Below are 14,657 nucleotides of genomic sequence, written 5' to 3'. Positions count from 1 at the left end.
TTTTTTGGTTTGTAGGTTGGTAAATGTAATTTGAGGATGTCACACTTATTCTATGTGTATGATGTGATATTCCTTGGTGAGTGGAAGCGCTCTAATATTGTTAACATTGTTCAAGTTCTTCATTGTTTTTACATGATTTATGGTCTAAAAATTAATTTACATAAATCCAATCTTTATGAAGTGTGTGTTTTGGTTGAAGAGGTGGATGATTTTGCTTATGTTATGGGATGTAGGGTAGATAAACTAACATTTACCTATATGGGTCTTTCGGTGGGACAAAATATGACTAGGGTGGTAGGATGGAAAGTCATTGATCGGTTTCAGAAGCTTTGTGTGCTCAATTTTTTTGGGGGAGGGGATGAGGATACTCGTAAAATTTCATAGGTCAAATGGGATGTGGTTCTTGCTGTCAAAAAATGGTGGTCTTGATATTGGGAGTCTAGGTGCCTTTAACTTAACTCTTCTTCATAAATGGTGGTGGAGATTCTTGAATAATGTAACTTGATTTGGGTGAACGTTGTTAAGGAGTTGTATAGGTCTAGTGGGGGTTTTAATCGAACTAGAAGTATTGGGTCTGTGCCATGGGCTCGAGTTTTGGCTTCTTTTTCTAAACTTCAAAACTGATGTGTGGTTGATTCTTTCATCAAGAGAGAAGTTGGTAACTGGATAACTACACAATTTTAGAAAGATAGACGACATAATGATATTTTGGCGACTAGATTCCCAAGATTGTTTGAGCTAGAGTTGGATAAGGATTGTACCATTGCAGATAGAAAGGTTAATGGAGAGTGGTCTTGGTCTTGGTGACATCATTTACACAGGGGAGAAGAAATGGTTCAATTTTCGGATCTGATGGACTGTATTTAGAATGTTATTTTGTCTGATTAAGCGGATAGATGGGTATAGGAAATTGGTTATGATGGGTGTTTCACAGTTGGAGATACTATGAGGTAGATTGATGATGCGATTTTACCTTCCTTGGGAATGAAAACTAGTTGGAATCCTTTTGTCCCAAGAAAGGTAAATATTTTGACACGACATGTTTTGCTGGATAGACTTCCAATTCAGAGTAATTTAGCAAACATAAACATGGATGTTCCTTCAATTTTGTGTCCGAGTTTTCAACTTGAGGTGGAGCAGCTCAATCGTCTTTTTATTAGGTGCGAAGTGGCAGCTAGAACTTGGAATGCTATTTTATCCTGGCTTGATATTGATGATTCAGATTTTGATATAGTTCATGAGATATTTAGCTACACTTCTTAACAATAGATACATGAGTATTTTAATCAATTAAACTATATTTAAAAATCATTTTGAAATCGACGAATTAAAATAGCCGATGCATCCGCATCCCAAACTACATTGTCCTTATAGACGTGCAACACTAAGTAATCCAAGCCAACCCACATTAATGACAAACTTTGAATAGTCACATTTCTTAGACGTACTAATAGAACTCTATGAATAAGCAATATGAATGTTTAATTAGTGATAAAGATAAATATATATAGGAAAAACGCTAAATCCAAACACATTTTGCTTTCATTCCTACGTATGGAGTAATTAACACTTGACGCTAGAGTCTCTTACATGTAAGACTGAATACACTAGAAAAGCTATGTACCATGTGTCCATCTTAGTCATCCCACATTTTTAGTTGATAATCATTATCAACTTACCTATTTGATTATCGTTCATCTTGATTAATATTTTCGATTTTTGAAAAAATTATGTTAAAAGATTATACTTATTTTGTAATTTATTTATGGAATTTTAAATTTTGAAATATACTCATGGTTATATAAACAGTTGAGCGGTTAATCGACAACCCAAACAGAAAAGCAACTTAACTAACCATTGGTTAACAAGTTTTTGGTTTAAGATCAAGAAATAGCAATATAAAAATCATGATTAATATTTTGATAAATAATTCCAGTTCTGTTAACCATCCGCTAAGACCCCTAATTCTTGATACACAACAGTTAGTATATTTTAAGAATTATATTGAATTTTACTAGTTTATAAAATTCAATTAAATGTTAATATACATTAGCAAAATAATATCAAAAGTTCATAAGAAATAAATATATTATAAAAAAATAAAAAAACAAAAAAAAAAATTAGATCATCTCAAATAACTTATATAAATTAATATTATAACATCTTATATATAAGTTTAGTAATATTAAATTTAAAGTATATTATTAAAAACTGAATTTAAAAAATTCTAAATGATAATGGAATATTGGGAATGGGTTTGGGACTTGGATTGGGTTTCATTAAAGGCCATACTGTTTAATATATACGTGACCCGAAGCCCAAATGCCAATGGACATTACAAGAAGATGCTATCGCGTGCGGTGCACGTGAAATCCCTGCTTATTTTATCGAACCCCTCTTCTTCGTCCTCCGGCTTCCAAAAGGATCGGCAATGGCTCTGCTCCACCGATTTGGATGCTGTTCTCCACCTTCTCCTCCTCCTCTTCTCTCATTCCAAAAGCCAACCTCCGGTTCCGTTTTGTTTACGGTCTCTGCCCTTCCCCTCCGCCGCCGTTTTCCGCGGAGATTTTCATCGTTTAGATTAACCGCAACCCTCGCCGCTGAATCACCGGCTGGTTCTGTGTCGGACGGAGGAGGTGGACCGCCGAAGCTTCTTATGGAAGTCAAGGACCTCACTGCCGTCATCGCTGAATCGGGAAAGAAAATTCTCAACGGTGTTAACCTCTCAATCTACGAGGGCGAGGTCTCTTCTACTTTTATTTTTTTATTTTATTTTATTTTTTTCAAATTATACTGTTCCGTGATTATATAATTGAAGTATTATTGATTTGTTTTTTTGACTTCAAACGCAGTATCTTTGAATTTCCAAATTAATATGGAGATTTTTATGCACTCGAATTCAGTATTTTTCCTGTTTTTGTAATTGTTATACTGTTTAGTGTAGTGATTATTTATTGTCAGCAATCAGAATAATGTAATTCATACTTGAGCTTAAATTATCGGCTGTTTGACTTTGAAAGCTAAAGTGCATAATGCCATATCTGTAAAATCCTGTGTTTTTCTGATGTATTAATTATAAGTTACTGGTATTTGTACTCGTCTCTAATGATGTGATGATTGTTTATTTGACTAGATTCATGCTATTATGGGCAAAAATGGTTCTGGGAAGAGTACTTTTGCCAAGGTTAGTATGCTTTTTTATTTATTTGTTGCATCTTTAACTGTGTATTTGTTGTTCAAAACCTTAGCAATAGGTAGGATACAAATTTACACTTACATTATATTGTCATTATTAAGATAGACAAATGAAATGGAATTAAGAAAATGGTCCTAGAAACAGAGTCTCCTGGTAATAAAATTAAAGCTTAGTATTCAAAATAAAATTGAAATCTCTCGAAAACCGCTTAATATCAAAGCAAATGCTTGTGCAACCTTTTGATCTTGAATTTCAATTAACATTTCTTTTCTCTTATAAGAAACTGCAATGACATTTATTAAGTTTGCAAGTATTGACTTTTTTGGGAAGTCAAATGTCAAGCTTGTTTTATATATTTCTAAGTCATTTACTTCATGACTAATCCATTATAGATCCTAGTCTAACATCATACAAACAGCCCATATCACACCATTTAATTAGCAATGAAAATATAAAATTGATCATTTTCGGTGAACTTGTTTATGAAATTGTAGGTTCTTGTTGGGCACCGAGATTATGAAGTTACTGGAGGATCTGTTATTTTCAAGGGAGAGAATTTGCTTGAAATGGAAGCAGAAGACAGATCACTTGCTGGACTTTTTCTAAGCTTTCAATCTCCAGTTGAAATCCCAGGAGTAAGCAACAGCGACTTTCTTCAAATGGCCTACAATGCCAGAAGAAGAAAACTCAATCTACCAGAGCTTGATCCACTTCAGGTATATATTATATATAATATATCCACAATCACATCACTCCCTTATACTTTTTCTAAATATTTACAAGTAGTTTGACATTTTTTGGTTTAGTTTTATGGTTACATCATGCCCAAGCTGGAAATGGTGAATATAAAGGCTGACTTTCTGAATAGAAACGTTAATGAAGGATTTAGTGGTGGTGAAAAGAAGCGAAACGAGATTTTACAACTTGCAGTATGTATATTCTCATAGCTATACCATTTTTTTAAATTTTTTTTAAAAAGAAAAAGCTTTTTATTAGTCTTATTTAATTTATCTTTTTTTTTTAAAAAAAAAAAGGTTCTTGGAGCTGAATTGGCTATATTGGATGAAATTGATTCGGGATTAGATGTTGATGCATTAAGAGATGTTGCAAAAGCAGTAAATGCTTTAATGACTCCCACAAACTCTGTTTTGATGATCACTCATTACAGAAGACTCTTGGAATTTATCAAGCCCACCTATATCCACATCATGGTATGTATACTTTCATCTCTGTATGTATGTATGTATGTATGTACAATGTTGGCGTTATGTTATTATGATTTATGAATGTGTGTGTTTGTAGGATGATGGAAGAATTACAAAGACGGGTGACATCTCCATAGCTAACATTCTTGAGAAAGATGGCTATAAAGCAATGTCAACAACCAAATAATTGAAGGCTACAAGGTATTTATTGATCACTGATTTTCAAAGTATTACCACAAAATTATTGGCATTCTTTACTTCAGGGTTATTAATGTCACTCACTTTATAGCCACCAACTATGACCATTTTCTTGTTCAAGTCCCCCATCATTTAATTCTACTAAATATCCAATCCCTTTTACAAAAAAATTATAATAATAATTAAATAAAGTTTTTGTCCAGTTAAACCTTTAGTGTAAATATAGAAATGTTATTGTATGCGTACTTGAACAGCATAATAGTAATAGTTGGTGTCCATAATATATTTTGTAATATTCGTCGCATCTTTTGATGTAATTATAAAAAAAACATTGTTGTATTTCTGTGTAGTTTTTGACATGTAGAGAGTTTTTGGGAGTATTGGAACTACAAGTGAGACCTAATATGATGAGAAGTTCCGACTTGAAGCACAAGTGTAGGTGCTCTGTGTTACTCTCTTTATTTGTAACTAGATAATTTATTTTGTAAATTTGTGATATACCCTTGGTTTTGTATATCCAACAAAAAAAAAACATCATCATCTTAAAAAAGTGTGTGGAGGGTTGTTAAATTGTTACAGACTTGATATGGAACTGTTTATTTATTTTATAAGAGTCAGAATTAAAGGACAAAAAAAAAGTCAAAAATTGAGCAAATAGTTAACATGCATAAATTGTGTAGTACACTATTTTAATAAAAATATTGTGCCAAAATTGAATATGTGAAGTCAAATGAGCAACCCGATTTAAGGGTCAATTAACATTAGCCTAACAACACGCATCATTATCAAGCAGCAAATAAACAAAAGAGTAGGAGTAGGAGTTGGTTCATTTAATAGACTGAATATACATATATAAAACAATTGGGTTGTTGCCTTGTTTCTCTCATTTTTTTTCCCAAGATTTTAGTTGGTTTGATCTGATTTGATTCAGAAAGTCGTATAATTGTTACAATATTCTAAAGATATTTATCCATGTTACGAATAATTTAATGTTTGTATGAGTGCATACTTGTTTCTTCACCACTAGGCTTACTTCTATATGCTATCAGTCACATAGGTTGTATTTTGGGTTGCCGGATCATCACTCTCACAACTAGATTTCAAGATTTGAATATAAATATATTATTACGATTTACGAGTTAGAACTATAGACAAACTGTCAAGTTGCATGTGAAAGTGTATTTGCTATAATATCGTATCAGACTCTTTTCATTCTACTTTTAGAAAACTGAAATGACCTTACTAGCCCTCGAGAAGTTTGTTGTTGGTTTGATACCTAACTTGGGGTAGACTGAAAAGGGTGAATTATGCTTATAATTGCTTTCTTTTTGTTTTGTTTGGTTCCCTTTGGTTGTGAACAACAAGCATTACATGCTGAGAATCCCTTCCAAAAAAAAAAAAATTGCATGGTTGAACTTAAGGCTAAATTATGAACCATGGAAGGTCAATTAATTTTAATATATGTGATTATTAATCATGGAAGGTCAATTAATTTATGATGGATAAGTCGATTACTAGTTTTTTTTCATAGTTATCTTGAAACATCGACAATGAAATTAAATTTTCTTTGTGATAGAGACATAGGGTGAATACAAACCCAGAACAATATATATCAAAGAATTATATAATATGCATAAACTATCAAATTATTATTTCTGACGTACTAGCAACTTAACTTTGTTTTTAAAAACCATGCTTCAACTAATACCACCATCTTTCGACCTCAAGAAAAAGTGGTGACGTATTTGTCCTCTTTAACGTTAAAAAAGTGTATAATATTAAGATTATATATATATATATATATATATATATATATATATATATATATATATATATATATATATATATATATATATATATATATATATATATATATATATAGGGAAAAGTGAATATACCCTTAAGGGTATATAAACTTAGGTACCCAAACTCATAATAATACGTCGTTTTGTTTGATATATTCATTATAATATTGTTAAACTTCAATCCTTAACTTGATTTATATTCAATATTTTTAAATTTTCACTATTATCTTCCTCTTACATCACATCTTTTTGTCGAACACTTACTATTCTATATATATTATTGTTGAAAATGACAATTATGTAAGAAGAAGATAAATATGAAATTTATAAAAATCTTTGAAGTAATTCAAGTTAGAAGTTGAATTATAAGAACATTGGACAATTACAATGTCTATATATGATACAAACGATCTAGTAAAATGAGTTTGGGTACCTAAGTTTATATACCCTTAAGGGTATATTCACTTTTCCCATATATATATATATATATATATATATATATATATATATATATATATATATATATATATATATATATATATATATATATATATATATATATATATATATATATATATATATATATATATATATATATATATCAAGAGGGTAGATGAGTTTGAGATTTGGAGAATGAAGGTATTTTTACAGTAAAATCGGCTAGAAAATTCATTGATGATGGAATGTTTGTGGTGGGATAGGACTTGAGAAGGTGTAAATACGTTGGTCCCTATTACAACATATATTTCCTTAGTCATGTGTAGTTTCTCAAACTTTAGTGCTAGCTTGACAAAGATCATTGTACGAACAATACAATTGTAAACTAATCACATTGAAGATTTTGGATCAAAACCAATCTCCATAGTTGGATCTTGAGTTAAGACCTATATCAACCATGTTGATCTAGACTAGATACATCGTCTCTCAAGTTTGATATCATGTTGGCCCCATATATCAACCATGTTATCTCTATGACCAATGCATGGGATCTTCAACTCTTGAACATCTCAATTGGTTCTCATACCAAATGATGTATACAAATACAAACAAGTGTGCATTTGTTGGTTGCGAGAATGAAAAGAACACACTCAAGATAATCAAATGTTCTTCAAGAATTATTAAGATGCTTATGTCATATAATATACACATGAATTCTAACGTGATAAATATATATATTTATACATTCATATATTTTTTTTTGCTAGTTTTAAAATAAACAACAAGAATACAAAATACATTCAATTATTTATTTTTTTTAAAGAAATTAATCATATAGAGTATATATAACATAAAACCTTTTATAGATATGGACAAAAAATAAATTTGGAAGGCATGGTTGGTCGTTTAGCATTCGCCCTTGGAGACACGGCCCCCACTGAACTACTTGTTCTAGATCCACCCCATTTTCCGTTTTCCATTTTCTTTTATAATAGTAATTTCTTTCAATCTTCTCCACTTTGCAGCCATTACACGCTTCTTCATATTCAATTCAATTCTTTATTGTGTTTTCATTTCCTATCCCAAATTTGAATTGAATCTTTCAACTACGCAAACCCTATAATTCATCCCCAAATTCTCATCACCACAATCTTCGAATCACTGATTCAATATACGCATATCATATACACACATTCATACACACACAAACGTCTATATCGCTACCCAATCTTTCATTATCTCCCATTGCTTTGACTTTATTTTCCTTCTGTTTTTCTCTCTCAATTTCATAACATTTCAAGGGTTTCAGAGTTTTTTCTGGATTAAAGGTGTTTTCTACACCAATTTTAATGGAAACAACAGGTTTGAGCGTTGATACCACCAATTCCGATGCGTATGAGACTGATAATTTAGCTTCATCAAACTCTTTAACACCGAGGATTACGAGTCGAAGTAGTTCTTCCAGGAGGATGACGCCGTCTTCTTCGTTTTCTGTAATTCGATTTCTACAAGCGCCTGTAACTACTGTACTTGAATATTCTGGTGTTCTTCGACCTAGGTCAAACAACGATTACCATGAATCAGAGAGTTTGATTCATGATCATCATCATCATCATGATGCCCGTAGTTCGAGTGATTCGGATACGGCTACGAGCAGTAATGGCGATAATGGGGAGGTTTCTATACGGATAATCGGTGCGGTAGATCCAGAAGAACAACATGGTGGGGAGGGTGGAGAACCGGTGGCCTTGAATGGCGGCGATAATGATGGAGGAGAGAGAGAGATGGCTGATTCCACCGACGTAGATGGTGAAAATGGCAGGAGTGGGAGTCATAGTGATTCATCTTATCAACAGCGGTATGATATGCAACAGGTTTCGAGGTGGATTGAACAGATTCTTCCATTTTCTTTGCTGTTGTTGATCGTGTTCATTCGTCAGCATTTGCAAGGTACTCAAGATTTGACCTTTTTCTCCTTTCAAACCATTTCAAACGAAATTTCTTGTAGTAATTGCTTTACTTCATCTATATCTGTAGGTTTCTTTGTCACAGTCTATGTAACTGCTTTCATGTACAAGTCTAATGATATTCTTCGAAAGCAGACAGCTTTAAAGGTCCAATCCCAATCCCACTTCTACTATATAATCTTCTTCTTAAATCACCTTTCTAACTCTAAACACACTTAATCATCTTCTCTTAAATTTTAACAATCAACAATTTTTACAGGGGGAGAGAAGACTCTCTGTTCTTGGTGGTTATTTTATAGTTTTTATCCTTCATGTAATTGGAGTATACTGGTGGTACCAAAACGATGATCTTTGTTACCCATTGTTCATGGTTCCACCAAGAGCAATTCCACCATTCTGGCATGCTATATTCACCATCCTTGTGAATGGTATGAAATTTCTTTTTATATATAAATTTCCCATGTTATTAAAGAAAGTATTACATTTTTTTAACAAGTTTTATCTATTGTGTACAGATACAATGGTGAGGCAGACAGCAATGGCTTTTAAGCTTGTATTGCTTATGTACTATAAAAATGGCAAAGGGCATAACTTTCGTAGACAGGTAATGTGACATTAATCACCAAAAAGAAAGAATACAATCACATACACAACAAATTATTCCTCAATTTTTTTTTTATAACTTTAGTTAATTTTGATATTATAGGGTCAAATGCTGACTGTGATTGAGTATGCACTGCTGTTATACCGTGCATTTTTACCTGCTCCAGTTTGGTATCGATTCTTTTTAAACAAAGAATATGGAAGCCTCTTTTCCTCTTTGACAACAGGCTTATATCTAACTTTCAAGCTTACATCAATAGTTGAGAAGGTATCATCAAATACTGTTATTTCTTGCATTTATCCTTTTTTTTTTTAAACTTATATTAATTAGCGTACACACTCTTGCTCACAGGTTGGATCCTTCTGGACTGCATTGAAGGCGTTGTCAAGAAAAGAAGTCCATTATGGATCCTACGCGACACCAGACCAGGTATAATGTCGCAATTTGTTCAGGGGTATCTTAGTCATTTCATCGGTATTCAAATACTTATATTAATCTTGTTTTTCAGGTAATTGAAGCAGGGGACATGTGTGCTATTTGTCAGGAAAAGATGCAAGCTCCAGTTTTATTACGTTGTAAACACATTTTCTGTGAAGATTGTGTTTCAGAATGGTTAGATTAATAATTAATTCCCCCTCAAATACGGTTATCAGGGGTATTTTAGGTATTTGACTAATTTGAATTATTGTTATTTTTCTCAGGTTTGATAGAGAAAGAACATGCCCTTTATGCAGAGCTGTGGTGAAACCAGCAGAAATACGTTCATATGGGGATGGATCCACGACTTTGTTTTTCCAGTTGTTTTAATTTTTAATTTTTTTTTGGTTTATAATTCTTGAAATACGCAAGTTATAACCCGAATTACAGTAAAAGAGTAGAGTCCTAACATTTTTTTTTACACTAAAGCTGTAGTTATTAATGTTTTAATATATTTACAATGTACATGAGATACAATTTTCATGCATTCTGTTGAGTTTTGAAAGTGCATAAAGGAATTAATTCTTAACGTAATGTATGCAATCCTTGTCATTGTTATTTGTTAGTTATAATTTGGCAGTTTTTGGCCTACACATGTGATATCAAGACTATAACTAAACGTGTTTAAGTGGTTAAAAATTCTTTGTTAACAAAGTTCAAGTTTTAATTTGAACCACATCCCAAATGCACGTGGCAAAGTTTTGGTCTTCTTAGATATGAGAGTATTTTGGGGGTTTTAAACAAAAGAGTAAAAACATATTCTTTACTTTTAAAATGGATGTATTTAATTTATATGCGTTATTCAATGATCAAAAACATTTATTGCAAGAACAAAGTAAAAGATCTTGGAAGCCAATGCCATTGTAAATTGTTCTTTACATGAATTACAAATTAGAAGTATAAAACTTGAATTTAAATTACATTCTTACTAGAAAGAAATTATTACACTTTTCTAAAGAATATAACATTTTTGAACTAATAAGATTGGAGGTATAATACAATACACATAGATCATATTCTTACACCTTCACAATTGTATGAAACATAACGTTTTTGTATTTTAACCAACTACCTAGAGGCTCATCGGGTAAGTCTTGGGGTTTCAATTAGGATTTGGTCAAAAGAGAGTATGCAGCATATTTCAATTTCTTAGCATATCCTCCAAAAAGGCGAGCCCTTTCCCTATCCCTTGCAAAAGTAGTGAGTTATAGTTTCTAATTAATTTAGCTAGTTTTTAATTAATTTATTAATCATATAATATATTAATAAACTATTTTATCAATCTCTTAAAATTATTTCTAACTATTCTTGCTCTTGAGGGCAACCCAAACATGACTTTGCTATTATTCCAAAAGTTACACCAATTAGTTATGACATTGGACATCTATTTCCAACATCTTAGTGTCAAGAGCCTTAATTGTATGCTTGTATGTGTATTGTTGTATATGGTATTTTGAGAATCTGGCTAAGCTTTGGCTTATAATTGTGATTAAATGTTTCAGGTACTTGAAATGATCATTGGAATGTGAATGTATAACGTTCCAAATTTCACAACAATTTTTTCATTTATTATTAAAGCATTTGTTCCAATCCTAACTTCAAAGATCAAAAGAAAACCATTTGTTTCAAAACAATAATCATAATGTAAATATAAAAAATTATTAAGTGCATAAATCTCCAATGGATGCGATACAATCAAGTTGTGCCCTTCCTTCGTTACCAGAAAACCGAAAATAATTTAAACTTAAAACCGTTAGTACAAAGTTTAGTGAGTTCCCCAACATACCATATATCATACTACAACAACACATAATCGTGACGGTCCTATTTCAATTCTTGTGAATGCTATGCCAGATCATAGTCTTACAATTACTTCTTGTCATGGGCTAAACATGGTCTTTCCTGCTATGCACCAAAACATAGTATTTCATACAAGTGTCATGGGACAAAACATGGTCTTTCATAGAAGTTCCATGGGCCAAATCATGGTCTTCCTTTCAATCCACAAAGACAAACAACATATCCTGATACATAGTGTCCTACAGTATAGTGAGAAAACTCACTTGATCAATGAGCTGAAATCCACTACTTGGAGTCCAATGAATCAACTACATGAAATTCATAGTCTATAGTTCAAAACCATCAAGTTTGAACCACGGTGAGAAAACTCGCTTAGCAAGAAGTTTTGGGATGCTCCGGGGACTCTAGATTCCCCGCTGGAGGTTGAGATTGCGAATGACCGCACCGTGAGTGCTACGAGGGTATATCAGGACTGTGTCCTAAATGTGTTTGGGGAGAGATTCTGTGTTGATTTACTTTCGATATCGTTACGAGGGCTGAAGGTGATTGTCGGGATGGACTGGTTCGGGGCCAATGGGGCCATGATAGACTGCAAGTGCCAGCTGGTGAGAGTTCGAACCCCAAGTGGGGGAGAATTGGTTATTCATGGGGAGAAGGCCTCGCATGGGCCAACTCTTTATTCAGATGCGAAGGCTAGGAAACTTATCCATCAGGGTTGTTTGGGATTTTTGGCATACATCTCAGATACGAGGATTGAGCCCATGACAGATTTGGGGTAGTGTACCGGTTGTACGAAATTTTCGGGATGTCTTCCTCGAAGAGTTGCTAGGGGTGCCTACAGAGAGGTAAGTAGAGTTTCGCATTGATTTGGTGTCGGGTGCTGCTCCGAAAGCCAAGGCACCTTACCAGTTAGCTCCGCCCGAGATGCAGGAGTTGTCTTCGCAGCTTCAGGAGCTGCTAGACCGAGGATTTATTCGTCCGAGCAGTTCCCCCTGAGGAGCACCGATCTTGTTCGTGAAAAAGAAGGACATGTCACATAGTATGTTCGATTGTCGGGAGCTAAACAAGCTAACGGTGATAAGCTATTATCTGCTTCTGAGGATCGATGATTTGTTCGATCAACTGCAGGGTGCATCTTGGTTTTCCAAGATTGATCTACGGTCAGGGTACTATCAGATGAGGATTGTGGATGAGGATGTAACGCTCTAAATTTTCAAAACAAATTTTCCACTTTTAAAAGTTCACACAAACATACTTAAACATTTCCCATGTAAAATTGAATTTTTCTCAAACAAAAAACATCATAAATTGTTTGTCAAATATCCGAGAATCCACATAACTCAAATCATTAAGCTGGTGTGTACAATCATGTCGGCGCCTTCCCGTGATCCTGAGATGTACCTGAAACACATTTTACACAAACACTGTAAGCACGAAGCTTAGTGAGTTCCCCAAATACCACATACACAATAATTAGCCTCTCATTGCTATATCTCGATAAGGACCCTCCAATTACGTGTCGCAGTGAAGACCCTCCGGTCTTAAGTCTCGGTATAGACCCTACAATCATAGCTCAACATATTCACAGAATAATATAACAACATAAGTCACAAAGACAAGATGCATAACAACACATTACTCAGTATAAGCAAATAAGACCCTCTGGTCAAAACAAGAATAAGACCCTCCGGTCAGTAACACGATCAGACCCTCTGGTTACACATAAATTACCACTCAGGTAAGTAAAGTGAGAAGACTCACCTCGTGAAGTAAAGTAAGTAAATCCCACACCCGAACTGTTGGTCTAGACTTCGCCTAACATATGTCACAAACATCACTAATTAAAATTGATATTAACAACCCTCAAAGATGTTGGTTAAGTCTCTCTACTAAACCTTAGAAGGGTAAAAGACCATTTTACCCATTCATGGCCTCCAAGGTCCACAAATTGACCAAAACCCTAAAAGTCAACAGAAGTCAACACCCAGCGCGTACGTTGGGCGTACAAGTGGCCATGCATGCATCGGGGTGGACTCACCACTACGTTGTGCGTAACTGGGGTGCACACAACGTACATCCCGTACTTACTCTTTTCACTCTTTTGGTCTTAATCCGTTAAGACAATTGCTACAACTACAGATCTGGGCTGATTAAGGTCCATTACTTAATAAAGTTGGTGACTTTACGCCTTAGCATGGTTGGACAAGTCTAGAACTCATAAACTCTAATCCTTTACTCACAAAGGTCCACATATCTCATGCATGGAGAGATCTTGACGACCAAGATCTCATTTTTATGAATCCAAACGTCTAAAAACACCTAAAAGGACATGTATTATGCTCTAGAGTTCAACAAACTCATAAAGCTTCAATCTTGGGACATAAAACCCTAAAAATGGACCAAAACATGAAGTAATCAAAACAATTAGAAAGCTTTGAGCTTGATACCTCTAAATGATGCACCAACCACAGGGAAACTTATATCCAAAAGCTTAGACACTAACTCTTCTTCCTTCAAAGCTCCTTCTTCACAAAAGAATCCCCCAATATCACTCAATAAGCCTCAAATGCTCATACAAGCTAGGAAAACAGGATTTAGGGTTTGAGGGGAGTTGAAGGCTGGAAATGGTGGCTGGAAATGAGGCCATCATGTTCCTTAAATAGCGACACACAACATAATTAGGGTTTACACTCTGAGCCTATTATGCCTAGCGTACTAGGTGTCCTCTGCATCCATAATACGTACATGAGTGCGCTGAGCATACACATGCATACGCCCCGCGTACGCATCTGCCACCTTTTCTTAAATAAGGACTAATCTTGACGGGGCAATAAAAGTTATGGTCATCGATGCATACCTTATTTCAGGTTGTTACAATTCTCCCCCACTAGGATCAGACTTCGCCCTCAAAGTCATCCTCTGGAAACAACTTGGGTACTGCTCGTGCATCTCAGACTCCGACTCCCA

At 33.9% G+C, this 14,657-nt stretch overlaps 2 protein-coding genes across 2 annotated transcripts; both read left to right on the top strand.

Moving 5' to 3' along the window:
- The first annotated feature begins 2,376 nt into the window (after positions 1 to 2,376).
- LOC111919649 (ABC transporter I family member 6, chloroplastic) lies at positions 2,377 to 5,169 on the top strand. The gene is made up of 7 exons (XM_023915216.3): positions 2,377 to 2,743; positions 3,134 to 3,184; positions 3,691 to 3,912; positions 4,003 to 4,125; positions 4,231 to 4,407; positions 4,499 to 4,602; positions 4,950 to 5,169. The coding sequence occupies exons 1-6, from the start codon at positions 2,432 to 2,434 to the stop codon at positions 4,586 to 4,588; spliced, it is 975 nt and encodes a 324-aa protein (XP_023770984.1). The 5' UTR covers positions 2,377 to 2,431; the 3' UTR covers positions 4,589 to 4,602; positions 4,950 to 5,169.
- A 2,580-nt stretch (positions 5,170 to 7,749) lies between these two features.
- On the top strand, positions 7,750 to 10,424 carry LOC111919647 (uncharacterized). Its single transcript, XM_023915214.2, has 8 exons — positions 7,750 to 8,792; positions 8,880 to 8,956; positions 9,069 to 9,237; positions 9,325 to 9,413; positions 9,516 to 9,680; positions 9,765 to 9,842; positions 9,922 to 10,025; positions 10,115 to 10,424. The coding sequence occupies exons 1-8, from the start codon at positions 8,192 to 8,194 to the stop codon at positions 10,218 to 10,220; spliced, it is 1,389 nt and encodes a 462-aa protein (XP_023770982.1). The 5' UTR covers positions 7,750 to 8,191; the 3' UTR covers positions 10,221 to 10,424.
- Positions 10,425 to 14,657: the final 4,233 nt, after the last annotated feature.

This window comes from Lactuca sativa, chromosome 8, assembly GCF_002870075.4.
Source record: "Lactuca sativa cultivar Salinas chromosome 8, Lsat_Salinas_v11, whole genome shotgun sequence".
In the NCBI taxonomy this organism is placed as follows: Eukaryota; Viridiplantae; Streptophyta; class Magnoliopsida; order Asterales; family Asteraceae; genus Lactuca; species Lactuca sativa.
The sequence above is the reverse complement of the archived record's forward strand: the minus strand, read 5'-3'. Positions and strand labels throughout refer to the sequence as shown.